The sequence below is a fragment of the Xyrauchen texanus genome, chromosome 12 (genome assembly GCF_025860055.1).
Source record: "Xyrauchen texanus isolate HMW12.3.18 chromosome 12, RBS_HiC_50CHRs, whole genome shotgun sequence".
NCBI classification, from domain to species: Eukaryota; Metazoa; Chordata; class Actinopteri; order Cypriniformes; family Catostomidae; genus Xyrauchen; species Xyrauchen texanus.
Window position 1 is genome coordinate 20,595,532 of NC_068287.1, and position 23,377 is coordinate 20,618,908.

Sequence of the window (23,377 nt, forward strand, 5' to 3'; positions counted from 1 at the left end):
CAAAGACCAGGATCTTGTAAGCAAAGTCAGGCAACCAGGATGAGCACAATTTGTTAGCAGCATCAGGGTGAAGTACACTAAAATCTTGAGATATCTATAGTTGGAAATTATGATTATGACAATTATGATTATAACATGTCAAAATTTTAGTGATAAATTCAGTGAGACTGGCACTTTATCACATGATTAAAATTTATTTGCTTCAATCAACTGGGCAATGGAGCAAAAAAGACATTGAGGTTATATTGCATTTACCATGCCTGGGATATATATTAGATGAGGGAACTCAGAAATTTGTTTGTAGCTGTTGTGAGCCCTAAAAAGAGCAGTTGCTTTTATATACTGCTCAACATGGTCCTGTGGTCTATTGTTTTTTTTTTTTGTTGAATTGCTCTCTCAGGAGACAAAGTTGATGCTGTTGAGTGGTAAGTTGACAAAGTGAAAAGTCATATTGGTTAATTTACATCAGTATGTAAATGTACAATCCCCTCCAAAAATATTGCCAAAAAACATGAGCAAAACAGGCTGTTTATATTCACAAAAATCTAACCTTTAAGTCAAGTAAAATGATTGAAAAAATAAAGTAAATATATACATAAATGTGTGTGTGTGTGTGTGTGTGTGAAATATGTCACCTCATATTTATACTGGAGTATAAATATGAGGTGACACTCAGGCCAAATTTCTACATTAATTTACCACTATGTCAAAGACCTTAGAATACAGTATTGATGTGCAAAAAAAAAAAAAAAAAAGACAACAGACTTGATGTTTCCTGCACTGTAAAATTCACAGCAGTGAAAGTGAAAGGCCAGGAAAAGAGCTAACCGATCTGTCATATCCTCTTCTTCCAAATCATCCAAATCAATAAACCCACTCATGTCAGACACTTCCATACATGTATGTTCTTGAGAATCAAGTGCCTCAAATGTCACACTGGGATCCTGGTCAGAATCACACCTAAGCTGCTGGTGTTATGGTCATTATTGTGTTGAACTTGGTGCCTTCTGTATGATCTCATGTAATAAAAAGTCCTTTGACAACAATTCAGATTGCATTCAACATGTGTGGAAGAACTGTTAATGCTGTGGACTGCCCATAAGTGTGCAAAAAATTCCTGGCTTGGCATTGAAAAAATATATATTGCATGTCTAACTTACTCATTTTAGTTCTTGGAAATTATTTAAAATTTTAGTCGGAGGCCAATTATGGTTACTCCAGGAATGTATGTGCATCAGCATTAGACGCTGGAAATGTCCTGCCCCTTACTAAAATGGAAAATATGATTGGTTAGCAAATATCCAATCATGTCTGAAATGAACATTCTGATTAGTTGATCAGTTTATCAGAACTGTCTGTCTTGTCTGTGCCATCATTTGCGCTCTCGCCTCCCGCTGCACTGTGCACATTTAGAGAGAAGCTCTGTACACTTATTCAAATAATAATAATAATAAATACAATTCTCTCAACAGTGATAGAAGATAGGTGGGCATACGGCTGATGCCTGCGTATGCCCTAGACCAGTGGTTCTAAAATGTTTTGGTTCCAAGGCACCCATTGTGGGAGAAAATATTGAAGCCCCCATGTAGGCTATTCCATATTTATATTATAAAATATATATTATAAGATCTTTCCTCTAATACTTCTACTGTAATGATGGCAAAACATTTTTAAAAAACAACGCTGTCCTTTTCTGCATATCGCGGTGCCGTTTTGTGTTCCGTTCTGCATAACGCGGTGGCCCATTTTAGCTTATCACAGACCATTCGGCCGGTGTTTTATCACACTAAAATTATGTTAACACACATACTGTTTATGTCTTGTGGCTATACTTTTGAAACAGTGAGTACTTTAATGTTTACGAATTGGCCCCCATTCACTTGTAAGTGCATCACTGGAACTCACTGGAACTTTTTCTTTTTTTTTAAAGAAAAGTAGGGTTATGCTGTAAGTTCATAAAAAATATCCAACACTCATTTTGGTAATATAATTTTGCTGAAATATAATTAATTGTTTTTGCATTTATGTATAATGCATCACTGTGACTGGGCGGAGGGCGGGGCCGATCGTGATTCCACACACTGTGACAGGGCGGAGGGCGGGGCCGGTCGTGATTCCGGATTCCTGGCCCAGGATCAGGCTAATCAAGCCTCAGAGAGGGAAAAAGGCCGACTGGAAGCTGCAGTGAGTGAGTGAGAGAGAGCATGTGAGAGAAACTGTGAGAGTGAGTGAGTTTGAGGTCCAAGGTGACAGCTTAAGAGATCACTAATCACCACTAAATAAACAACACTAAATGAAACTAAGACTTCTATTAAGTGTGAATAAAAACTTTTTTTATATTTTTTTTACTTTTTTTAAACAATGTTTTTACAATTTAATTTTATTTGGCCCAAATACAATGCCAAAGCATACATACTTATTCAAGTACAAAGGCTCATGGGTATTTCACCATAATAACCCACAATGCAGTGCTATACTGTTATTTTAAAAGGTTCCTTTTTTTTAATTTTTATTATTCATAAAATATAAACTGTTCAATCCAGGCAAAATTTTACAGTATGTGCATTGCTTCAAAGGTTGATTTATACTTTTTTATTTGACTTCTCGTTAGACAGACAAGTCAAGGCTGATGTGAGATGATAAAGAATGGAGGAGTTAGTCAGAAACATTATGAACACTAACCATGTGCCACAAACAAATATTTTCATGGGGTTAAAATATAAATTTCAAAATGCCACTAGCTTTCACCAAAATGATATCATGATTTTGAATGTTCATTTTCCCCTAATTCCTTGCAAACAACAGCTATTTACTGTAAACTAGTCACTTCACAGTGACCCTGCTCTTGATCCCCAGAATGCAACATTTTTAACAGCAAACTATTGTATTTAAGAATCACAGTAGATTGCTGTTGGAATTTGGTAATACATTTATAGCAATTCTTTTACAGAGTGTGTCAGTGGTTAGTCACTGATAAACTAACCATAGCTTCAATAAAAGGCTTGAAGGTGTGCTGAGAGGGAGAGCAGAAGGATGCATATAAGAGAGAGGGGTGAGTAAGACTTTGCCCCAGAGAAAATAGTCATAACATTGAAGAGAGTGTCAGTCAGGAATGAATTTATGGGAGTGATTCTGATGAAGACTTGTGGATGGTCTGCCGTGCCATTGGATTGCGGGTTGAAGCCACTGCTGTGGTTCAAAGACAAAAGACCAGTCTGAAACCATGTGCCATCCATTTTACACAGCAGAGGACTGCCTTCATCATCCTGGGTTTGAAATAGAGAGAAAACTGTTACGAAATTCAAAACAAAAATGAAGTGGCATTATAATTTCACTTAAAAGTGCATTCAGTAATTTTTTCCTCATTTAAAAAGGTTTACTCCTAAAAAATAATTAAAATTAAATTTTAATTTTGAAACATGTATAAAATCATGACTACTCACATGAGATGAACCTTATGAAAGCTATTTATTCTGCATGGAGAGGGTCCACAAATGGGAGCTGCCATGTACGGAGCACATGACCAGCCAAATACTACTCGCTTAATCTCAGTAACTGCCCGGGTATTGGACCCTTTACTCAATAAGTTAATTATTTCTGGCTGTGAATAGTACATTCTATAATGGCATCTGAAACTGAAAACTACTGTGTTTGAATGATGCTGCATCCACACCATTAGGTGTCAGTGTAAGTCCAAACAACAAATTAAAACATTTACTGAGTGCACCTTTAAAACACTAGAAGGGGATCAGTCCACAGACTCATGCCCATTTCAATATGAAAAATGCTACATTGGTTTCACTATGACCAAATATAATGACTATGCAGATACCTGCTGTAAGCTCAAAGGCTCTGTGCAGGTGTGGATTGAAGAATCATTTGAAAGACCACAGTCTACAATGCTTGTCTGAAATTCCTGAAGAAATGGTACAGCTTAAGAGGAAAGAAAACAAAAATTAGTAATTTTTATGTTTCTATGTATTGGTCTATGTTTCATAAAGAATAACACATTTTGAAAATGTGGTTCTTCATATCAAACGGACTATTACTAGTCTATTATAAACAGACATACGCACACATACTTACATGTGCCATTTCCAGAGTTCCAACCAACCACCGTACATTGAGTACCAGGGCCAAAATGTAAATTATATATGTCGACCGTTACAAGGTCAATGTAATCGGAGAGTATTGGTGGACTAGTCAGTTCGACAAGTGCCACATTGTTGCCTGCAGGAAAGTCATAAATGATATTTGCCACGCCAACAGACACCTCCAGGCTGTTGGAGCAGTCCCATGGGTCAAACCCGAGGACCACTGTCCATGCATACTGATTCATGGATCTGAAGAGTGAGGGGCAACATGTTGATTATCAGTGCACAATTCAGAAATCAGGACACTTCATTTCATTTTCAGTGAGATTTTGGGAAATGTTTGATTACCTGGAAAAGCAGCTAGCAGTGGTCATGACAAAATAAGGAGAGACCAAAGTTCCTATGCACGCATGCTCACCGTAATACTTTAGACTAGCCATCCATGGCCATACAGATCTGTTATTATTTCCTCCACACAATTTTGCTGGAGAGAAAATAGAAAGAGAGAGACAAAGATAGTGTGACAGAAGAATCGGTCTTGCACACATTCAAATTCATGCTTTTCCACAAGAAAAATCTTGCAGCCATAACTATAGTCTGAGACTGGACAATTTTTACTCTGTAATCTTATAAATTTTATTTTTATGAATGAATAGAGTAAATGAACACAAAATCTGAGAAGAGGCTTTGGTAAACTGAAGCTGATGAATTAGGCAGATAACAAAGATTGGACAAATAAGAGGAACCAAATAGAGAGTGAAATGGAAGATAGGAAGAGAAAAAAATTAGTAAAAAGAGAAAAAGAATACATGTAAAACATGTAATGTTTATTTCGATTGTGAGTTTGTAAGAATAACAATTTTAAAGGTTATTTCATTTTGCTATATCAAACATGGTTAACTCAATAAAAACATACCTGGTGTGCTACAGGTCACATTCTCATCCTCCTCAGGGAAGCTGGAGGTAAAACTGATGAAACCAGCCTCATTTGTTGTGGTGTACCCGCTGATCCACGACTGGTAGTTAGAAACTCTGGCATATACACCAGGGTACTGAGGCAAAGCACAACCATAACCCCAACTCACAACACCGGCCTGAATCCAAACAGAGCCCTGTTTGATGACCATTGGACCTCCAGAGTCACCCTGTATGAAGACAGAGAAATATCAAGTCATAATCACTGCCATAAAAGAATATTCCAGGTGCAATACAAATTAAGCTCAATTGACAGCATTTGTGACATTGCTGTACAATCCCATTTATAAACTAAAGATTAAAGTGTATGGATTATATTTGAGCCTTTATTGTATAAAACATACTTCAATGAATGTCTAAATGAATAAGTCTAAGCCATGGACCATTGATACCTGGCATGAATCTTTTCCACCCTCCAACAGTCCAGCGCACATCATGTTGTCTGTTATCTGTGCATTTCTATAAAGGCAATCACACTGCCTGTTACCAACTACAGGCACACGCACATCCTGCAAGTTTTGAGGTGAAGGAAGGGATACTGTAACACAGAGAATGAAAACCACTCAGCCAAAATTCCAAATAACAGAGAGAAAAACAGAGATCTATTTGAATATGGTGCTTTTGTATATGTACAGTGATTGCTAAAGAGAATAATATATAAGGACATACAGTACTGTGCAAAAGTCTTAGGCACATAAGATGCTTCGCAAAAACATTTGTCTTAAAATGGTTATTTATATTTTCAGCTTAAGTGTGTCAATAGGAAATATACATTTTAGACTCCCAAATGTTTCTTTTGCAAATAGAATAGAATAGAAGAACAGAGAGCCCTGCAACAGATGGCATGGTCCCCACAAAGCCCCCCACTGAATATTGAGTCAGTCTGGGTTCACATGAAGAGACAGAAACAATTGAGACAGCCGAAATACATAGAAGAACTGTGGTGAATTCTCCAAGAAGCTTGGAACATCCTATCTGCCAACAACAAAGAAAAACTATCCAGGTGTACCTAGGAGAATGAGTGCTGTTTTGAAGGCAAAGGTGGTCACACCAAATATTGATTTAGCTTTTTTTTGTTTACTGGACTTTGTATGACGTTAATTGATAAAGATATGAAAATTATTTATGGCATTATTTTTGAAGACATCCTCACTATGCAACATTTTTCACAAGTGCCTAAATCTTTTGCATAGTACTGTATGCAAGGATCCTTTTTGTGGACTTCAGTTCATCCCAGCTATTCTCCAGACTAAACTACACCAACTCTCTGTTCCCACATCTATCTGTCAGTGGATTACCAGCTTTTTGACGGACAGGCAGCTGCTAGTGAGACAGGGGAAATTCACTTCCAGCACATGTACATCAGCACTGGTGCCCTCCAGGAATGTGTGCACTCCCCACTACTCTTCTCCCTGTATACAAATGACTGCACTTCCAAGGGCCCCTCTGTCAAGCTCCTGAAGTTTGCAGATGACACTACTGTCATCGAAGGGAAGTTGAACAGCTGGTCATCTGGTGCAGTCAAAACAACCTGGAGCTAAACATGTTCCAAATGGTGGAGATGATTGTGGACTTTAGGAGGAACACCCCAACACTGACCCCCCTCACCATTCTAAACAACACTGTGGCAGCAGTGGAGCCATTCAGGTTCCAGGACACTACCATCTCACATGACCTGAAGTGGGAGACACACATTTGGGGCTTTTCCACTGCACGGTACAACACAACTCGATTCTGCTCGTTTTTTGGGGGGTTTTCCACTGTGGATTGTACCTGGTACCTGATACTTTTTTTGGTACCACCTCGGCCGAGGTTCCAAGCGAGCCGAGCCGATATTAAATGTGACTTCAAAATCCTGCAGATCACTGATTGGTCAGAGAGAATCGTCACTACCAGCGTCACTGGATTTCCGACACGCAACATCAACTCGCTAGTTTTAAAGTTAGCAACAGCGATAACAGTATCATTTGTTCACGCAACTTTTGAATTGTGAAAAAATAAATGGCTGTGTGCAAAACCACGCCGTGGTCAATAAACGAGGTGCAGACGGTCCACTCGGTAGCGATGAGTGAAACGAAAAAGTCTCTCAGGAAGTGTATCAGCTGTTGGCCACACACAGCTACCACCGGACCTACAAACAGTGTAGGGAAAAGTAAAAAAAAAATTAAAAGTGACTACAGAACCATCAAGGAAAAGTGGAAGTGGTTTGACCAAATGGACGCTATCTAAACCGGTGAGCAATGGGAGGGAGAGTGCCCTGTTGACCCGCGATGGAGGATGGTATGCTTTGTTACGGTAACTCTATACTCTGCTTGAAAGCTTCACTTTATTTAGTTGACCAGCTACTGGAAGCTTGCTTCTAAAACAACCAGGCCAATTTAACTGTTACTCTTGAGTAAAATCACCATGCAACAACTGCTTTATGCAGCACAATGAGCTTGTATCTAACAACTAGCGGTCATGTTATTGTTTTGGTCAGTTTGTGTCGTGTTTAAGATGATGTCACGGCAGTCGAGGCACTGCAACTATGATGATCAGCCTATAATCCCACCCACGTTGAGGTGGCACTAAACTGCAGTGGAAATGCAAGCTCAGAAAAGTAAAGCGAGTAGAACTGAGGCGAGGCGAACCATATCGTGCAATGGAAAAGTGCCAGCAGAGGTTGTACTTACTTTAGACTCCATTGTGAAAAAGGCCCAGCAGAGGTTTTACTTACTTCGGCAGTTGATACAGTTCTACTCAGCAGTCATTGAGTCTGTCCTCTGCTCAATAACTGTCTGGTTTGGTTCAGCTACGAAATTGGATATTAGAAGACTACAAAGGACATTTTGGACTGCTGAGAGAATTATTGGTTGCCCCCTGTCCTCCCTTCAAGAACTGTACACTTCCAGAGTGAGGAAAAAGGCTGGAAAAATCACTCTAGACCCCACTGACCCTGCCCATTACCTGTTTGAACTGTTGCATTCTGGCAGGCACTATAAAGCATATATAATATATATATATATATATATATATATATATATATATATATATATATATGCATTGTCTTATTGTGTATCCTATATATACTTTATTTTCTATTCAATCTTATTCTATTAATTTTTTATTCTATTTGTATTTATTAATTTTGTATTTTTACCGCTTGTTGCTGTTTTGTATTGTTGTACACTGGAGGCTCCTGTCTTCAAGACAAATTCCTTGTATGTGTAAGCATACTGTACTTGGCAATAAAGCCGATTCTGAAACTGATTATACTTTTCAGATTATTGTAGCGATTATTCCTGCTTTGGGGTCAGTCAATTATATGGCAATTTCTCAGGGCCAGCAAAGCATTCTCTGCTGACGTATCATATAATAAATATATATATTTTTCATCCTTTCATTCTCATTTACCTTTTTGACTATGTATTTGCAGTCACTTTCCACTCCTAATTAATCTAATAGCAAAAAAAATTTAAGTTTATCCAATCAGAATTTATTCCTCAATGCTTACAAGCAAAGTGTGACAACTGATCACAAATCACATGCCCAAAGCCTAGCTGGTTAGCCGAAGCAGCGTGTGAGTTTCAGCTCTACCCATGTCAGGCCTTTAGAATTTCCACAGAATCCCTACACAGTGCAAATGAATGAGCAACTAAAGTCAGATTGTCAGATATATCAGCCAACAGATTGATTTATTTGTTCTTGGTGGGTGTGGTCTTTAGGATATGTCCCAGTCCAGACCTTCTAGCTGGTCTTGAGTGACACAATCACGCTTTAAGTGATGTATGTAATTTGAAAGGGAAGAGTGCGAGATCTTGCTGAGGAGTCGGCTCAGCTGTCATCACTGCCGCTATCGCCAATGAGAAAGAGATACTTATGGATTTAAAAACAGGAGTTCTGCATGATCGTGCTATTGATTAATTAAGCAGGAAAGGAGGACTGATTTTCACTTCATGTGATTTTTGCATTGTTATAGAAACATCATGTGTTTTCTAAGTGTGAATTAGGCTGTTTGATAGGGTTGCCACCCATCCCGTAAAATAGGGATCATCCCGTATTTAAAGATAAAATGATGCCGTCACAGTGAAATCGTTCCAGATCGGCAGTTTAACATTGATATAAGTTACGATAGGTAAGGAACCGTCTGAAAAGTCCACAAATGGTGGTAAAATGTGCTAATACTGTGTAGGGTGTGGTAAGGGACTGTCTGAAAAGTCCACAAATGATGGTAAAATGTGCTAATACTGTGTAGGGTGTGGTAAGGGACAGTCTGAAAAGTCCACAAATGGTGGTAAAACGTCTCGGTTTACTTAACTGTAACCCTTATTCCCTGAAAAAGAGATGCTGCTCTTGATTTAGTGCTTTGGGAACGTCTTTTAGGAGTGACCAGCTGTGAATATGTGTGCAACAAATTGATTGGAATTTATAGCATCAGCTGGTGACATCATCAGGATGCGCCGGTACCAGGAGCTATAAATAGATGTGCTACAGGTGCATCGTCAGGTATTTTTGTCTGAAGAGCAGTCCTGGGGCATCCTCAGTGCGGCAATGAAGTTCAGCATCTCGTTCTGCTTTTTCGGGGGAATAAGGGTTACAGTTAAGTAACCCTTGACATTCCCTATCAAAAGCTACACTTTGATGCTGCGCTTGATTTAGTGCTTTGGGAACGAGAATACCCATGCCGTCGAATTGCGGATGTCTGAACCCCTTACGGTTGTGTAGTTTGTGCTCACAAGAACGTGAGAGGTCTCAGACATGAGCTTGTGATGTTGACTCAAGGACGTAAGAGCCCGGAGTGGCATGAACATCCAAGCTATAAAATCAAATGAATGTATGTGGAGAGGACCAGCCTGCCACATTAAAAACATGCTGTAGAGGGACACCTCCAGTCAAAGCTTTAGAAGAAGCGACCCCCCTGGTAGAATGAGCCCTGATACCTACTGGCGAAGCTTGACCGCACGCCTCATAGGCCAGGGCAATAGCATCCCTCACCCGCCCCCCTTGTTGCGGCCCCCATGACAAACGAATAGTTGCCCTGATTTACGCCACTGGCTAGTGTGGTGAAGGGCACGGACTGGACACAGTCTGTGAAATTTCTCCTGATCCGGCATTGTAAATGGCGGAGGACAGGAGGCCTCAAGAGTGACCGGATATACGGTCGAGAAAGGAACCTTAGGCAGGTAGTCAGGATGAGGATGCAATATTGCTTTCGCCATTCTTGGGGCAAAGTCTAGTCTAAGATGGACAGAGCCTGCAAATCCCCAATTCTTCTTAAAGAAGTAATAGCCATAAGAAAACCATCTTAGAGTCAGAAGTTTGTAAGACACTGACTCTAGAGGTTCAAAGGTTCAAAGGGGGTCTCAACCACACCCTCAAGGACTATAGCTAAATCCTATAAAGGGATCCTTGTTCTAAAGGGAGGCCTCAGTTGCATTGCCTCATGAAAAAAAGTGAGCAAGCAAAGGATGTTTCCCCAGTGGTACCCTGCCAATCAGACATGGCAAGCCGACAGAGCGGACACATAAACCCTGTGAGTGGCGGGGCGTGTGCCTGCTAATAATTTCTCCTGCAGGAAGTCCAGAACTGAAGCAATCTGGCAGTTAACTGGATCTGCATTACGTGCAGTGCAACACCTTTCAGACACCCCATTTATTGGCATAACTTTTCCTAGTGGAAGGCGCCCTAGCACTGAGAATGGTCTCGATAACTTCAGGTGAAAGCCCAGTGTCCCTCAGTTGGTACCCTTCAGGGGCCAAACATGAAGGTTCCACAACTTGGGCCAGGGATGAAATATCGTCCCCTGCGCCTGAGACAAAAGGCAAGCCGCCGAGGAGAGATATTATCTCTGAAAACCATACCCTGTTCGGCCAACACGGTGCTATCAGTAAGAGGCAAGACCCTTGCTGGCGAACTCTGGCCAGAACTCCCGGGAGCAGAGAAACCATAGAAAACGCATACAGGTGCATTTTGGGCCATGTATGTGCAATAACGATCAGACCCAGGGGGAATGGGTGACTCAGGGAGAAGTAGAGGGGACATTGCGCTGACTGTTGGGAGGCGAAGAGGTCCACTTCTGCCTTGTAAAATCTTAACCAGATTTGTCTCACTACCTCGGGGTGGAGTTTCCACTCCCCCGTCAGTATTTTCTGTCTGGACAGTAAATCCGCTCCCACATTCAGGCATCCAGTCTGACAGGGAGGTGTCTGTCGTTAACAATCTGCGACGGCAAGACGCACCTAGAGTGGGTCCCAAGGTGAGGGTCTGAACCACATAGAGAGCATGCGGCGCATGCATATCTGCCTTAGGGGACTGGCCCTTGGATTAAATCCCCTGGCTTTGAGCCACAACTGAAACGGTCTCATGTACAGAAGGCCCAAATGAATCACAGAGGATCCTCTCGCTCCTCAGCCAGATCCATACGAGAGCCCCAAGATGGAAGGGTGGGTGCTGGCTCTTGGAAGTAAGCGAGATGAGTGCGAAGCATTTTCACTGTAAACAGCTTGCAATGCTCGCATCCGCCCCGCCCAACGCAAGAGCAGCATGCTCTTCCCCCAAACACACAAAACAAACCTGGTGTGCGTGTCCGCTTCAGCCATATGGCGTAAACACAGAAACACACACCGTTTGCCTTGTTTATTGCTCATATTTAGGAAGCAAAAAGGTTTTCTGCACACTGCCTATCAAATCTAACTCATATCAGAGGAAAGTAGAAAGTTTGACAGGCTTGAGAAGCACAACACACACAGAATGGTCCGAAGACAAAAGACCTGACAAAGCACCAGTGGTGCATCTATTTATAGCCCCTGGTACCGGCACATCCTGATGATGTCACAAGCAGAGGCTATAAATTCCAGTAAATTTCATTGATGTGTTGCACACATATTCACAGCTGGTCACTCTTAACTCTTTCCCCGCCAAACACGGAATTTTCCGGGTTTTATGAAAAAACGCTTCCCCGCCAAACACGGAATTTTCCGGGTATCCGTGTTTTAGGTGGTATACGGTAAGGAAGACCCGCGCGCATGTTTTGAAAGAGTACGCAACTCTTTGATCAAAGAAACAGACTGCGATCGTCTCAAGCGTGAAGTGGAACACCATACTAATACTAAAGCACTTGTTTGATAAAAATGCCTTTTTCTCAGCTTTTTGTCCGAAATGTTGTTTTTGACAAAACCTACCTCTGTTCAAGTGGCAATAAAAAAAGAACAAATGAAGATAAAATAAAATCGTTTTTTTTTTGCCTAAAAGCAGAGGCTCAGATCTTTATTTTGATATATAGCATCTTCATATATTCATGGAAGAAAATATTCTGCAGGCCATTAAAGTTTAGCGAAAATCATCAAAAACCCTGGCGGTGGCTGGCAACATTTTTTAAAAACGCTGGCGGGGAAAGAGTTAAAAGACATCCCCAAAGCGCTAAATCAAGCGCAGCATCAAAGTGTAGCTTTTGATAGGGAACGTGCTAATACTGTGTAGGGTGTGGTAAGGGACTGTCTGAAAAGTCCACAAATGGTGGTAAAACTGTGGAGTTTTTTCTATATAAATGTTCAATAAGATCAAACAATGTATGAATACAATCAGTAGGTGAAGCAAATAAATAAACAAATAAAATATATAAAAATTATAAATGTTTAATGTATAAACCATCCAAACTGTATACATAAGTAGGATAAGGAAAAATAATTACATTTTTTTTTTTAACAAATATATTTTTAACATATAAATTATGTATTTTTTTTTACATGTCATGGGTCTTCATTTTTTCATTTTAGCATATGAGAAAGGATATACAATTTTTATTAATAATGCATATTAACACGCATTTATTGCTAAAACTGTTGAGGATGTGGTTAGGGGCCGTGAACCACAATATTTCTGTGTCCCCTATTTTAAAACTTAAAGCTTTTTCTTGGTATTAGTCCTCCTTGGTTCTGGCTTTTGTGTGTGGACGTGTTTTTAAAATGTAAATTTGTATAATTAGTTGACTTCCACTTCATGTATGATACATTACATACGGTGTACGTTGTCTTATTCATTATGAATCTGTGTTTTCTTAATGGCATGAATCACACTGATGACCTAGACTTAAAATGCACTGGCCCGGCTGGTCAATTTAATAAAACAATTTAAGAAATACAATGCTTATAGAATTAAATGTTTCTGTATAGCACCATCCATTGGTTGCTCAAATCTAGAGATCTTGTAATGTCCAGTATATGTTGCTTTTATGTTACGATTGTTACACAACTCCAAACTCGAAATCATATTATCCAGATCACAGTTTCTTGCCTTTACAAATATTTGAACAATGCATTCGTTTCAGTTGAATGCTTCCGAGCACGCCTCAGCTAAAAACTGTTTGAACTATGCAATAACCAACACATTCTCACCCCGACTCATCACATACGGACGCTTCGGGCAGTTCGTCACTTATTGACGAGTTGGGTATACCTTTGGCGTCATTTTTCGACGCGCAGGGTACTCCGATAGACTTCTATGTATCTCCGAACCGGAGCGTGGTCGTTGTAATTTGACGTCTTTATCTGGCCCTCCAACTGTTTTTTTATGCTTTATCTGGCCCTCCAACTGTTTTTTTATGTTTTAAAACCCTCACAATGTGATATCAAAGTGCCCTCTCAGCAAAGGTTTAGCGCGTTCATAGGGAACCGCATTCATCGGTGACTTTAACCGCATTCATAACCGCATTCATCGGTGAGTTTAACAAAATAGAAGTGTATCGGACTACCCTGCGCGTCGAAAAATGACGCCAAAGGTATACCCAACTCGTCAATAAGTGACGCCAAAGGGGTCCTCCCGAAGCGTCCATATGTGACGAGTTGGGTGTGAGAATGTCAACCAACAGGCTTGGTTTCAAGGTGCATTTGAAAAAAATCCTTTTGATTCTCACCACTTGAACTAATGTCTCCCCAGCCTGTAACCCACATGTCAGAGCCATTGTTGAATGTGCTTCCCTCTGCTGCCAGACAGACTGGTTTGACGTATGCAGTGAAATTCACAGGTGAGGAGAGGTGAAGCAGAGACATATCATTGTCATGAGTGGATTCATCATATTGTGGATGCGTTATGACTTGAGAGACAGATCTGGACACCTCGTTTAGATTGGATTGTTCCTGACTCTCTCGGCCCAGATACACCGTAAAGGCTGAAGGATCAGGGTTACTGAAAAGAGGGATAAGAAAAACCTAATCTTCATATGAGGAGAAAGACATGTTTTACTATTGCAGCGTTGGTCTTTGAATTGAAGATAATTTTGTAGGTTACCCTGGAAAGCAGTGAGCTGCTGTCAGAATCCATTCTTTGTTAATAAGGGATCCACCACAGAAATGACCATGGACATTATGAAGACTTGCCTGCCATGGCCACGCACCATCAGGGGCATTCTGTCCCCCCACTATCCTTGTGTTGAGAGGGGCTCTACCACACACTTGCAAGGAGAAAAAAAAAAAAAAAGGACTAACCCTGAGAGAAAAATGTGTAGATTTTACTCAAGAAAAATTATTCTGAGATAAAAAATAGTTTACCATCCAGTTGGCAGTCACACCCTGGAAAAGATGTAAGATCGGTTGTAAAAACTGTTCAAATCAAAATATTCAATAACATATATGCCACTTTTATTTACAATGCTTGGTACAGCACTGTCATGAGTTGTTTGAAAACTGCTTATTTTTTGACTACCTTCAATTAGCTAAATTACTGATAAGAGATTGAAATTCTCAAAATTGCGTTCATATTCGAGTGTCAATCGGTGGTTTCTAATGTTGTAACAAACAACTACATCAATACTCCTACTTGAATACACAAGATTTTTTATCGTCCCCAAAAGAGGTTAAACATGAGCAAGAAGAAAAGTGTTTCAGCAGAAACAGATGATTTCTTTATGGTCATAAATCTGAATAACAAATAATCTGTGTGATCTCAGGTATAGTTTGTAATGGCTGTAAAATTACATTAAAAATTAAGTAAAAAAAAAAAAACTTTTATCTAAAAGAAACTGTGTTTTAAAGAAATCATTCACCCTAAAATGAAAATTCTCTGATCATTTACTCACCGTCATGCCATCAAAGATGTGTATGACTTTCTTCTGCAGAACACAAATGATGATTTTAAGAAGAATATTTCTGCTCTGTAGATCCTCACAATGCAATTGAATGGTTGCCAAAATTGTAATGTTACAAAAAAGCACATAAAGTCAGCTTAAAAGTAATCCATATGATTCCAGTGGTTAAATCTCTATCTTCAGAATTGATATGATAGGTGTGGGTGAGAAACAGACCAATATTTAAGTCCCTTGTTTGGTAGAAATTCTCCCTACCCTGTAGGGGGCATATGCAAAAAGAATGTGAATCACCAAAAACAAAATAAGAATGTGAAATTTAAAGTGTAGATTTATTGACCAGGTCTTTTGAAGACATTAATTTAACCACTAGAGTCATATGGAATACTTGTCACGGTTTTTAAATCCTATGTCTCTTCCTTGTGTCGTGCTTTGTTTATTATATGTGTGTGTGTGTGCGTGGATGTGTGGGCGTGACGACTCGTTACCTTGATCAGCGATCAGCTGCAATCACTCCTCTTCACCAGCTGTAACTCATTCCATTTCCCTTTTAATACTCACCACTTTCTCATCTCCTTTGTCAGATCGTTTGTTTGTGATGTCCGGTGTTGTTGATCCCTCTGAGTTCCAGTCCAGTTCCTTCGTTGTCCCTGTTTCGTGTTCAGTTGGCCGTTATCTGGATTCGTCGTGTTTGTTCAGCACTCCTCATCACTTCTCTCACCTCATTCATCTGACCATTGGAGCCCCTGCGTCACTAGCCCTTCACCCTGGACTTTTTCCCAATTTTCACATTTACTGTTAATAAACAGAGTGTCACTTGCAACTTGCTTCCTAGCGTCATCCGTGACAATACTTTTATGCAGACCTATGTGATTTTTGGAGCTTAAAATTATTGGCACCCATTCACTTGCATTGTATGGACCAAAATAGAAGGGATTTTCTTCTAAAAAAATCTTCATTTGTGTTCTACTGAAGAAAGAAAGTCATCCACATCTGGAATGGCATGAGAGTAAATTATGAGAGAATTTAATTTGGGAGGGGGAACTATCACTTTAAGGAATTGTTCAGCTGTGAGCAATAGATCCTAAAAGTAAATTAGAACATTTTAGAGCAGGTATCGGATAAATACATTTAGCCTACCTTTGGTTAGGAAAGTGATCACAAAGAAGAAAGGTAGTTCCCTGAACATCTTGATGTTACTGATTTCAACACTGACTTGTGTTGAAAACTTGTATATATATATACCCTGAAGATTGATATCTACACACCTCCTTCTTTCATTGTAGCCCAACTTGTTTTAGACACACCTAAAATGCAAAATCCCCTGTGACTGTAAAAGTCCTGAGGGTGATAGAATCAATAAAACATTCAGCCAAATATTTCAGTAGAAAATAACTTATCACATAGAAAGTTTTAAAGTTCAACTACATCCCCAAATCAATTTATTATTTTTGTTTTATACACGTGATCTTTGACCATTTTATTTGTAAGTCTTGAAAAATGGACAATAGACTTAATTCAAATAACATTTTGTGGGTGTCATGCCCTCATCAGCCTCTCTCAACTCAACTCAATTTTATTTATAAAGCACTTTCAAAAACCACACTGGGTACCAAAGTGCTGTACATGGAGTTACAAAAAATAAATAAAATAACATAAATACAGCTTAAGAATGCAAAAAACATTTAAAACCAATAAAACAAGAATAAGATAAAATTGGCCTAGTACAATTTATAATGCAATGAATTAAAAGCTAGGGAAAATAAATACGTTTTTAAGTCCCCCTGGAAAGAGAATAGAGACGGAGATGATTTTATGAATGGAAGCTCATTCCAAAGTCTAGGGGCTGCAACCGCAAAAGCTCTATCACCTTTAGTTTTTAGGCGAGATCCAGGAACTGACAGACACAGGTTTTCACCAGAGCGGAGAGACCTTGAAGGTTGATTCAAACTTATTAAGAGATGTACTCAGGTGCAAGACCGAAGAGCCTTAAATACATACATCAACACTTTGTACTGGATTCTGTATTGGATCGGTAACCAATGTAGTGAAATCAAAACTGGGGTGATGTGGTCTCTTTTCCTGGTTCCAGTTAAAAGCCTAGCAGCTGAATTCTGGACCAGAGAGAGAGGCCTGACTCACACCCAGATACAAAGCATTACAATAGTCCAATCGAGAAGACACAAAAGCATGCACAACCTTCTCCAATTCATCAAAAGAAAGGATGGACTTCAACTTTGCTATAGTTCTAAGATGGAAAAAACTATTTTTAACAACAGCTTTTATTTGTCGATCAAACTTGAGCTCAGAGTCAAATATAACACCCAGGTTTTTTACATAGGGAAGTTTTTTCCCTGGAAGCAGTGACAAATTTCTTTCTAAATTTACCTCACATCCCTGTCACGAACCCCTTTCCTCTGCCCCATCTCCGCTTCCTCGAGCACGCACACATACACTCCGCGAGCGTGCTCGCTTCCCGCTCCCTCGCTCCAGCTCGTAAACTATCTCCCCCCTCTGACTCATGCTCGCGTCTCACGCGCATCAGCCTGAACATTATGACCACCTGCACTCACGTGCTTCCAATCCCCACACATTAGTTTCACCTGCACTCACGCGCTTCCGATCCCCACACATTAGTTACACCTGCACCTTCCCCTATAAATACCCAGCACTTCCGTTTCACGGGTGTTGGTTATTGTATTTAGATTCCTGTGTTTAGTTTCCCGTACCTTTGCCCCGCTAGTCCCGTCTAGTTTTGCCCCTGCTAGTCCCGTCTAGTTTTGCCCCTGCTAGTCCCGTCTAGTTTTGCCCCTGCTAGTCTCATCTAGTCTTGACCTCCCTACTCGTCACCTCTTAGCTTGCCAACTCGTTCCCCTGTCTTCGTTCCCACTCGTCCCTAGTTGTTAACTGTTTTCCCGTCCTCGACCCTACGCTTCCCACGACGATTCTCTCTGGATTACCCTGATTGTACTTTTGCCTTCACTGCTTTATTAACAATAAAGCAGTTTTTCATCATTGTGACTGTCTCTACTTGTGTGTGTGTGTGTCGGGTTACAGAATAACCAACCTCACCGTTGACAGTCACAATGCCCCGCGCTAAGGATTCGCGCAGCTCACTCGAGCGGAGAAGCACGTCACATTCGGCGCGAGGAGCTAAAGTGTGGAGAGAGGACCACGCGCTCACGGCCCGGGGGCAGCAGGTATGCACTATGTCTGATTTATGTCACCCTGTTTCACCTGTGTCTGCCCCCGAGTCCGTTTATGCATCCAGTGCATTTCTGAGCGCCGTGAGCTCTCCATCCCCGGAGAGGTTGTGTGGCTCTTTTAACGCTAACCAAGGGTTTTTTATGCCAGGCAGCGGTTGGGTAACCCATAACCCCGCCCTCGGCATTATGGACCCAGCGGCCCAACTCGTGGGTTTGCGTCAGGGGAGCCAAACCGTGGAGGCTTATATTATGGATTTTTGTGTCCTGGCGTACCAGGTGAATTTTAATGAGGTGGCTTTGAAGACCATTTTTCAATGTGGACTGAATGAGCCAACCTCATCATTAATGCCTGGTGGTCGCTGCCCCCTTAACCTGGTTCAGTTTATTGACCTCGCCCTACTGTACTCTGGTTCCTCGTTCACTGTGGGGGAGGCAGACACTGAACCAGCGCTCCACACCAAGACCCCCGTCTCGAAGCCTTACACGGCCCCCGTCTCGAAGCCTTACACGGCCCCCGTCTCGAAGCCTTACACGGCCCCCGTCTTTAAGCCTTACACGGCCCTAGCCCCGAAGCCTGTAACGGCCCCAGTCTCGAAGCCTGGCACGGCCAGCGAGCCAGCGCCCATGCCCGCCACGGCCAACGAGCCAGCGCCCATGCCCGCCACGGCCAACGAGCCAGCGCCCATGCCTGCCACGGCCAACGAGCCAGCGCCCATGCCCGCCACGGCCAACGAGCCAGCGCCCATGTCTGCCACGGTCAGCGAGCCAGCGCCTGTAGCCTCGACCGCCCCAGAGCCAGCGCCTGTAGCCTCGACCGCCCCAGAGCCAGCGCCTGTAGCCTCGACCGTCCACATGGCCACATCCCCTGTTGGCCGAAGACGTCAGAGAAGGAAGAGGGCCCCTTCTCCCCAGTCTCGTCTTGTGCTCAAGACCGCAGAGGTTCCCCCAGAGTCTTCCACGGCTCTGCCGGGTTCTGCTCCGCCCCCCGAGTCTTCCACGGCTCTGCCGGGTTCTGCTCCGCCCCCCGAGTCTTCCACGGCTCTGCCGGGTTCTGCTCCGCCCCCCGAGTCTTCCACGGCTCTGCCGGGTTCTGCTCCGCCCCCCGAGTCTTCCACGGCTCTGCCGGATTCTGCTCCACCCTCAGAGTCTTCCACGACTCTGCCGGCCTCTGCTCCACTCTCAGAGTCTACCACGGCTCTGTCAGCCTCTGCTCGCCCCTCAGAGCCCTCCCGGGCTCCGCCTCACGAGTCTCTCAGGGCTCCTCCTCTCGAGCCTCCCAGGGCTCCTCCGCTCAAGCCTCCGAGAACTCCTCCTCACGAGCCTCCTAGGGCTCCTCCTCACGAGCCTCCCAGAGCTCTACCCCTCAAGTCCCTCAGGGCTCCCCCTCCTTCCAAGCCTCTCACGGCTTCACCTCTCGAGTCTCTCAGGGCTCCATCCCTCGAGTCTTTCATGGCTCCACCCCTCAAGCCTCTCACGGCTTCGCCTCTCGAGTCTTTCAGGGCTCCATCCCTCGAGTCTTTCATGGCTCCACCCCTCAAGCCTCTCACGGCTTCGCCTCTCGAGTCTTTCATGGCTCCACTCCTCAAGCCTCTCACGGCGTCGCCTCTCGAGTCTTTCATGGCTCCACCCCTCAAGCCTCTCACGGCTTCGCCCCTCGAGTCTCTCAGGGCTCCATCCCTCGAGTCTTTCATGGCTCCACCCCTCAAGCCTCTCACGGCTTCGCCTCTCGAGTCTTTCAGGGCTCCATCCCTCGAGTCTTTCGTGGCTCCACCCCTCAAGCCTCTCACGGCTTCGCCTCTCGAGTCTCTCAGGGCTCCTCCGCCTCTCAGGGCTTCCCCTCTCTAGTCTTTCATGGCTCCACCCCTCAAGCCTCTCAAGGCTTCGCCTCTCGAGCCTCTCAGGGCTCCTCCCCCTCTCAAGCCTCTCAGGGCTCCCCCTCTCGAGTCTTTTGGGGCTCCTCCTCCTCTCAAGCCTCTCAGGGCTCCGTCTCTCGAGTCTTTCATGGCTCCCCCCCTCAAGCCTCTCGAGCCTTCCAGGGCTCGGCCACTAGAGGCTCCTATGGCTCTGCCTCCCGAGCCCCTACGGCTCCCCCTCCAGAGCCTCCTACGGCTCCACCTCCCGAGCCTCTCATGGCTCTGCTCCCAAAGACTCCAGAGCTTCCTAGGGCTCCGCCTCTCGAGCCTTCCACGGCTCCGCCACCCGAGCCCCCTACGGCTCCCCCTCCAGAGCCTCCTACGGCTCCACCTCCCGAGCCTCTCATGGCTCTGCCTCCCAAGCCTCCTACGGCGCCACCTCCCCCGGCTCTGCCTCCAGAGCCTACCAGGGCTTCACTCCTGGAGCCTTCTACGGCGCCACCTCCCACGGCGTCACCTCCCTCGGCTCTGCCTCCAGAGCCTTCCAGGGACTCACCTCTGGAGCCTCCTACGGCGCCACCTCCCCCGGCTCTGCCTCCAGAGCCTACCAGGGCTTCACTCCTGGAGCCTTCTACGGCGCCACCTCCCACGGCGTCACCTCCCTCGGCTCTGCCTCCAGAGCCTTCCAGGGCTTCACCTCTGGGCCTCCTACGGCGCCACCTCCATGGGCTCCACTTCCTGAGCCTTCCAGGCCTTCGCCCCTAAAGCCCCCCTAGGCTCTGCCTCCAGAGCCTTCCAGGGCTTCACCTCTGGAGCCTCCTACGGCGCCACCTCCAAGGGCTCCACTTCCAGAGCCTTCCAGGCCTTCCCCCCTAAAGCCTCCCTCGGCTCCACCTCCAGAGCCTTCCAGGCCTTCGCCCCTAAAGCCTCCCTCGGCTCCACCTCCAGAGCCTTCCAGGCCTTCGCCCCTAAAGCCTCCGTCGGCTCCACCTCCGGAGCCTTCCAGGACCCCAGCTCCAGAGCCACCTACGGTGCCGCCTCTGACGGCTCCGCCTTTCACGGCTCAGCCCGGACTTCCTGACCCTCTACCTGTCCTGTAGCCTCTTCCCTGGCCTCCGGACCCTATTCCTGTCCGGTGGTCACCTTCCAGACCCCCGGACCCAGTCCCTGTCCTCCAGTCGCCTTCCAGACCTCCTGACCCAGTCTCTGCCCTATGGCTGCCCCCTAGACCTCCCGATCACCCGCCTGTCCACTATGTTCCCCCTGACCTTGCCTTGAACTGCCCGTTGAACCCCATGGACTGTTTCATTTCCCTTTTGTGCCTTCTGCCCTCGCTCACACGCTCGTTCTGTCCCCTCGAGCTCACACGCTCGTTCTGTCCCCTCGCGCTCCTCGCAGCCGAGCGCGGCCGTCAGGAGCCGTCCTATTCAGAGGGGGGAGTACTGTCACGAACCCCTTTCCTCTGCCCCATCTCCGCTTCCTCGAGCACACACACATACACTCTGCAAGCATGCTCGCTTCCCGCTCCCTCGCTTCCAGCTCCCTCGCTCCGCCCCCTTGAGCTCGTACGCTCTTTTTCCTCCCTCAGGCTTCCACGCCCGGTTTTGCTATTACGAGCTCTCGCTCGTAGACTATCTCCCCCCTCTGACTCATGCTCGCTTCTCACGCGCATCAGCCTGAACATTATGACCACCTGCACTCACGCGCTTCCAATCCCCACACATTAGTTTCACCTGCACTCATGCGCTTCCGATCCCCACACATTAGTTACACCTGCACCTTCCCCTATAAATACCCAGCACTTCCGTTTCACGGGTGTTGGTTATTGTATTTAAATTCCTGGGTTTAGTTTCCCGTACCTTTGCCCCTGCTAGTCCCGTCTAGTTTTGCCCCTGCTAGTCCCGTCTAGTTTTGCCCCTGCTAGTCTCATCTAGTCTTGACCTCCCTACTCGTCACCTCTTAGCTTGCCAACTCGTTCCCCTGTCTTCGTTCCCACTTGTCCCTAGTTGTTAACTGTTTTCCCGTCCTTGACCCTACGCTTCCCACGATGATTCTCTCTGGATTACCCTGATTGTACTTTTGCCTTCACTGCTTTATTAACAATAAAGCAGTTTTTCATCATTGTGACTGTCTCTACTTGTGTGTGTGTGTGTCGGGTTACAATCCCCTTTGACCAAAAACAATAAACTCTGACTTATCCTCATTTAATTGAAGAAAGTTGTTTGCCAGCCAACACTTCACGTCGGCCATGCATTTATGCAGAGACTCAAAAGAAGGGTGCTCCTCAAAACTCCTCTCACTCTCCTAATTATTAATTACGTCCACCGGTTCCCTATCAAACCATCACTCATAATACTATAAAGTCTCACCACTGTCCTTCAGTCTTTGTCTAGTCTCGTTTGGACCCTCTTCTAGTGTGTTCAACTCCTCCTTGAATCATCTGTTCACCAGTTGGCTATCGGTTACCGTTGTTAATTAGAATCCTGGTTTAATCTGTGGTTTTCCTTGTGTTTCTCTGTTTAATCCTGAGTTGTGCAGTAAACTGCATCTGGAGTCTACCTTGTCTCGACTTCGTAACAGTGGATTAATTTTCAGATTTTTATCTTTTCTCCCAATTTGTAATGCCAATTCTAAATACTTATTAGGTCCTTGTGGTGGCACTGTTACTCCCCTCCAATTGCCAATGCTTCTGAGACCGTCAATCCACGCATTTTATCATGTGGCTCACTGTGCATGACACCGTGGAGACTCCCAGCTTGTGGAGGCTCATGCTACTGCCTGCGACATACACACAACTTGCCATGTGCCCTATTGAGAGTGAGAACCACTTAATCGTGACTATGAGGAGGTTACCCCATGTGACTCTACCCTCCCTAGCATCCATTTTGGTTGCTTTAGAGACTTTGCAGGAGTCACTCAGCATGCCCTGGATTCGAACTCCTGACTCCAGGGGTGGTAGTCAGCATCAATACTTGCTGAGCTACCCAGACCCCCAGTTTTCAGATTTAAATTCACTGTCACATTCTTAGTCACGTTCAGACCCTGCCAGCACCTAGAAAAATGTGCCATGTTTTTCTGTACATGATACCGAGGTAATACCAGGGGAGTTTTTTATGTTTGTTTTCCTTAAAACAAACAAAAGTACCTTTTTGGAATGCCATATACCCATGGTATGTGCATATGGTAATCATT

At 44.1% G+C, this 23,377-nt stretch overlaps 1 protein-coding gene across 5 annotated transcripts; it reads right to left on the reverse strand.

Annotated features, from left to right (window-relative positions):
- Positions 1-1,604: 1,604 nt before the first annotated feature.
- Positions 1,605-16,326, reverse strand: LOC127652512 (polyserase-2-like). Of its 5 annotated transcripts, none has more exons than XM_052138678.1 (12): positions 16,267-16,326; positions 15,688-15,921; positions 15,121-15,153; positions 14,594-14,614; positions 14,334-14,496; positions 13,960-14,254; positions 5,462-5,607; positions 5,011-5,239; positions 4,443-4,578; positions 4,087-4,343; positions 3,833-3,933; positions 1,605-3,266 (listed from the first exon to the last, which is right to left on the reverse strand). In XM_052138678.1, exons 5-12 carry the CDS (start codon positions 14,364-14,366, stop codon positions 2,991-2,993), a joined length of 1,473 nt encoding a protein of 490 aa, XP_051994638.1. In that variant the 5' UTR covers positions 14,367-14,496; positions 14,594-14,614; positions 15,121-15,153; positions 15,688-15,921; positions 16,267-16,326; the 3' UTR covers positions 1,605-2,990. The 5 variants fall into 5 exon arrangements, with proteins under 5 accessions (XP_051994638.1, XP_051994640.1, XP_051994641.1 ...); XM_052138680.1 differs by having other exon boundaries at positions 15,121-15,385; XM_052138681.1 differs by lacking the exon at positions 15,121-15,153.
- Positions 16,327-23,377: the final 7,051 nt, after the last annotated feature.

Coding starts and splice junctions, on each gene's coding strand:
- LOC127652512 (XM_052138677.1), bottom strand. CDS start 16,315: ATGTTCAGGGAACTACCTTTCTTCTTTGTGATCACTTTCCTAACCAAA. Junction 4,579..5,010: donor TGTGACCTGTAGCACACCAG/GTATGTTTTTAT, acceptor TTTTCTCTCCAG/CAAAATTGTGTGGAGGAAAT. Junction 4,344..4,442: donor ACTGCTAGCTGCTTTTCCAG/GTAATCAAACAT, acceptor CTCACTCTTCAG/ATCCATGAATCAGTATGCAT.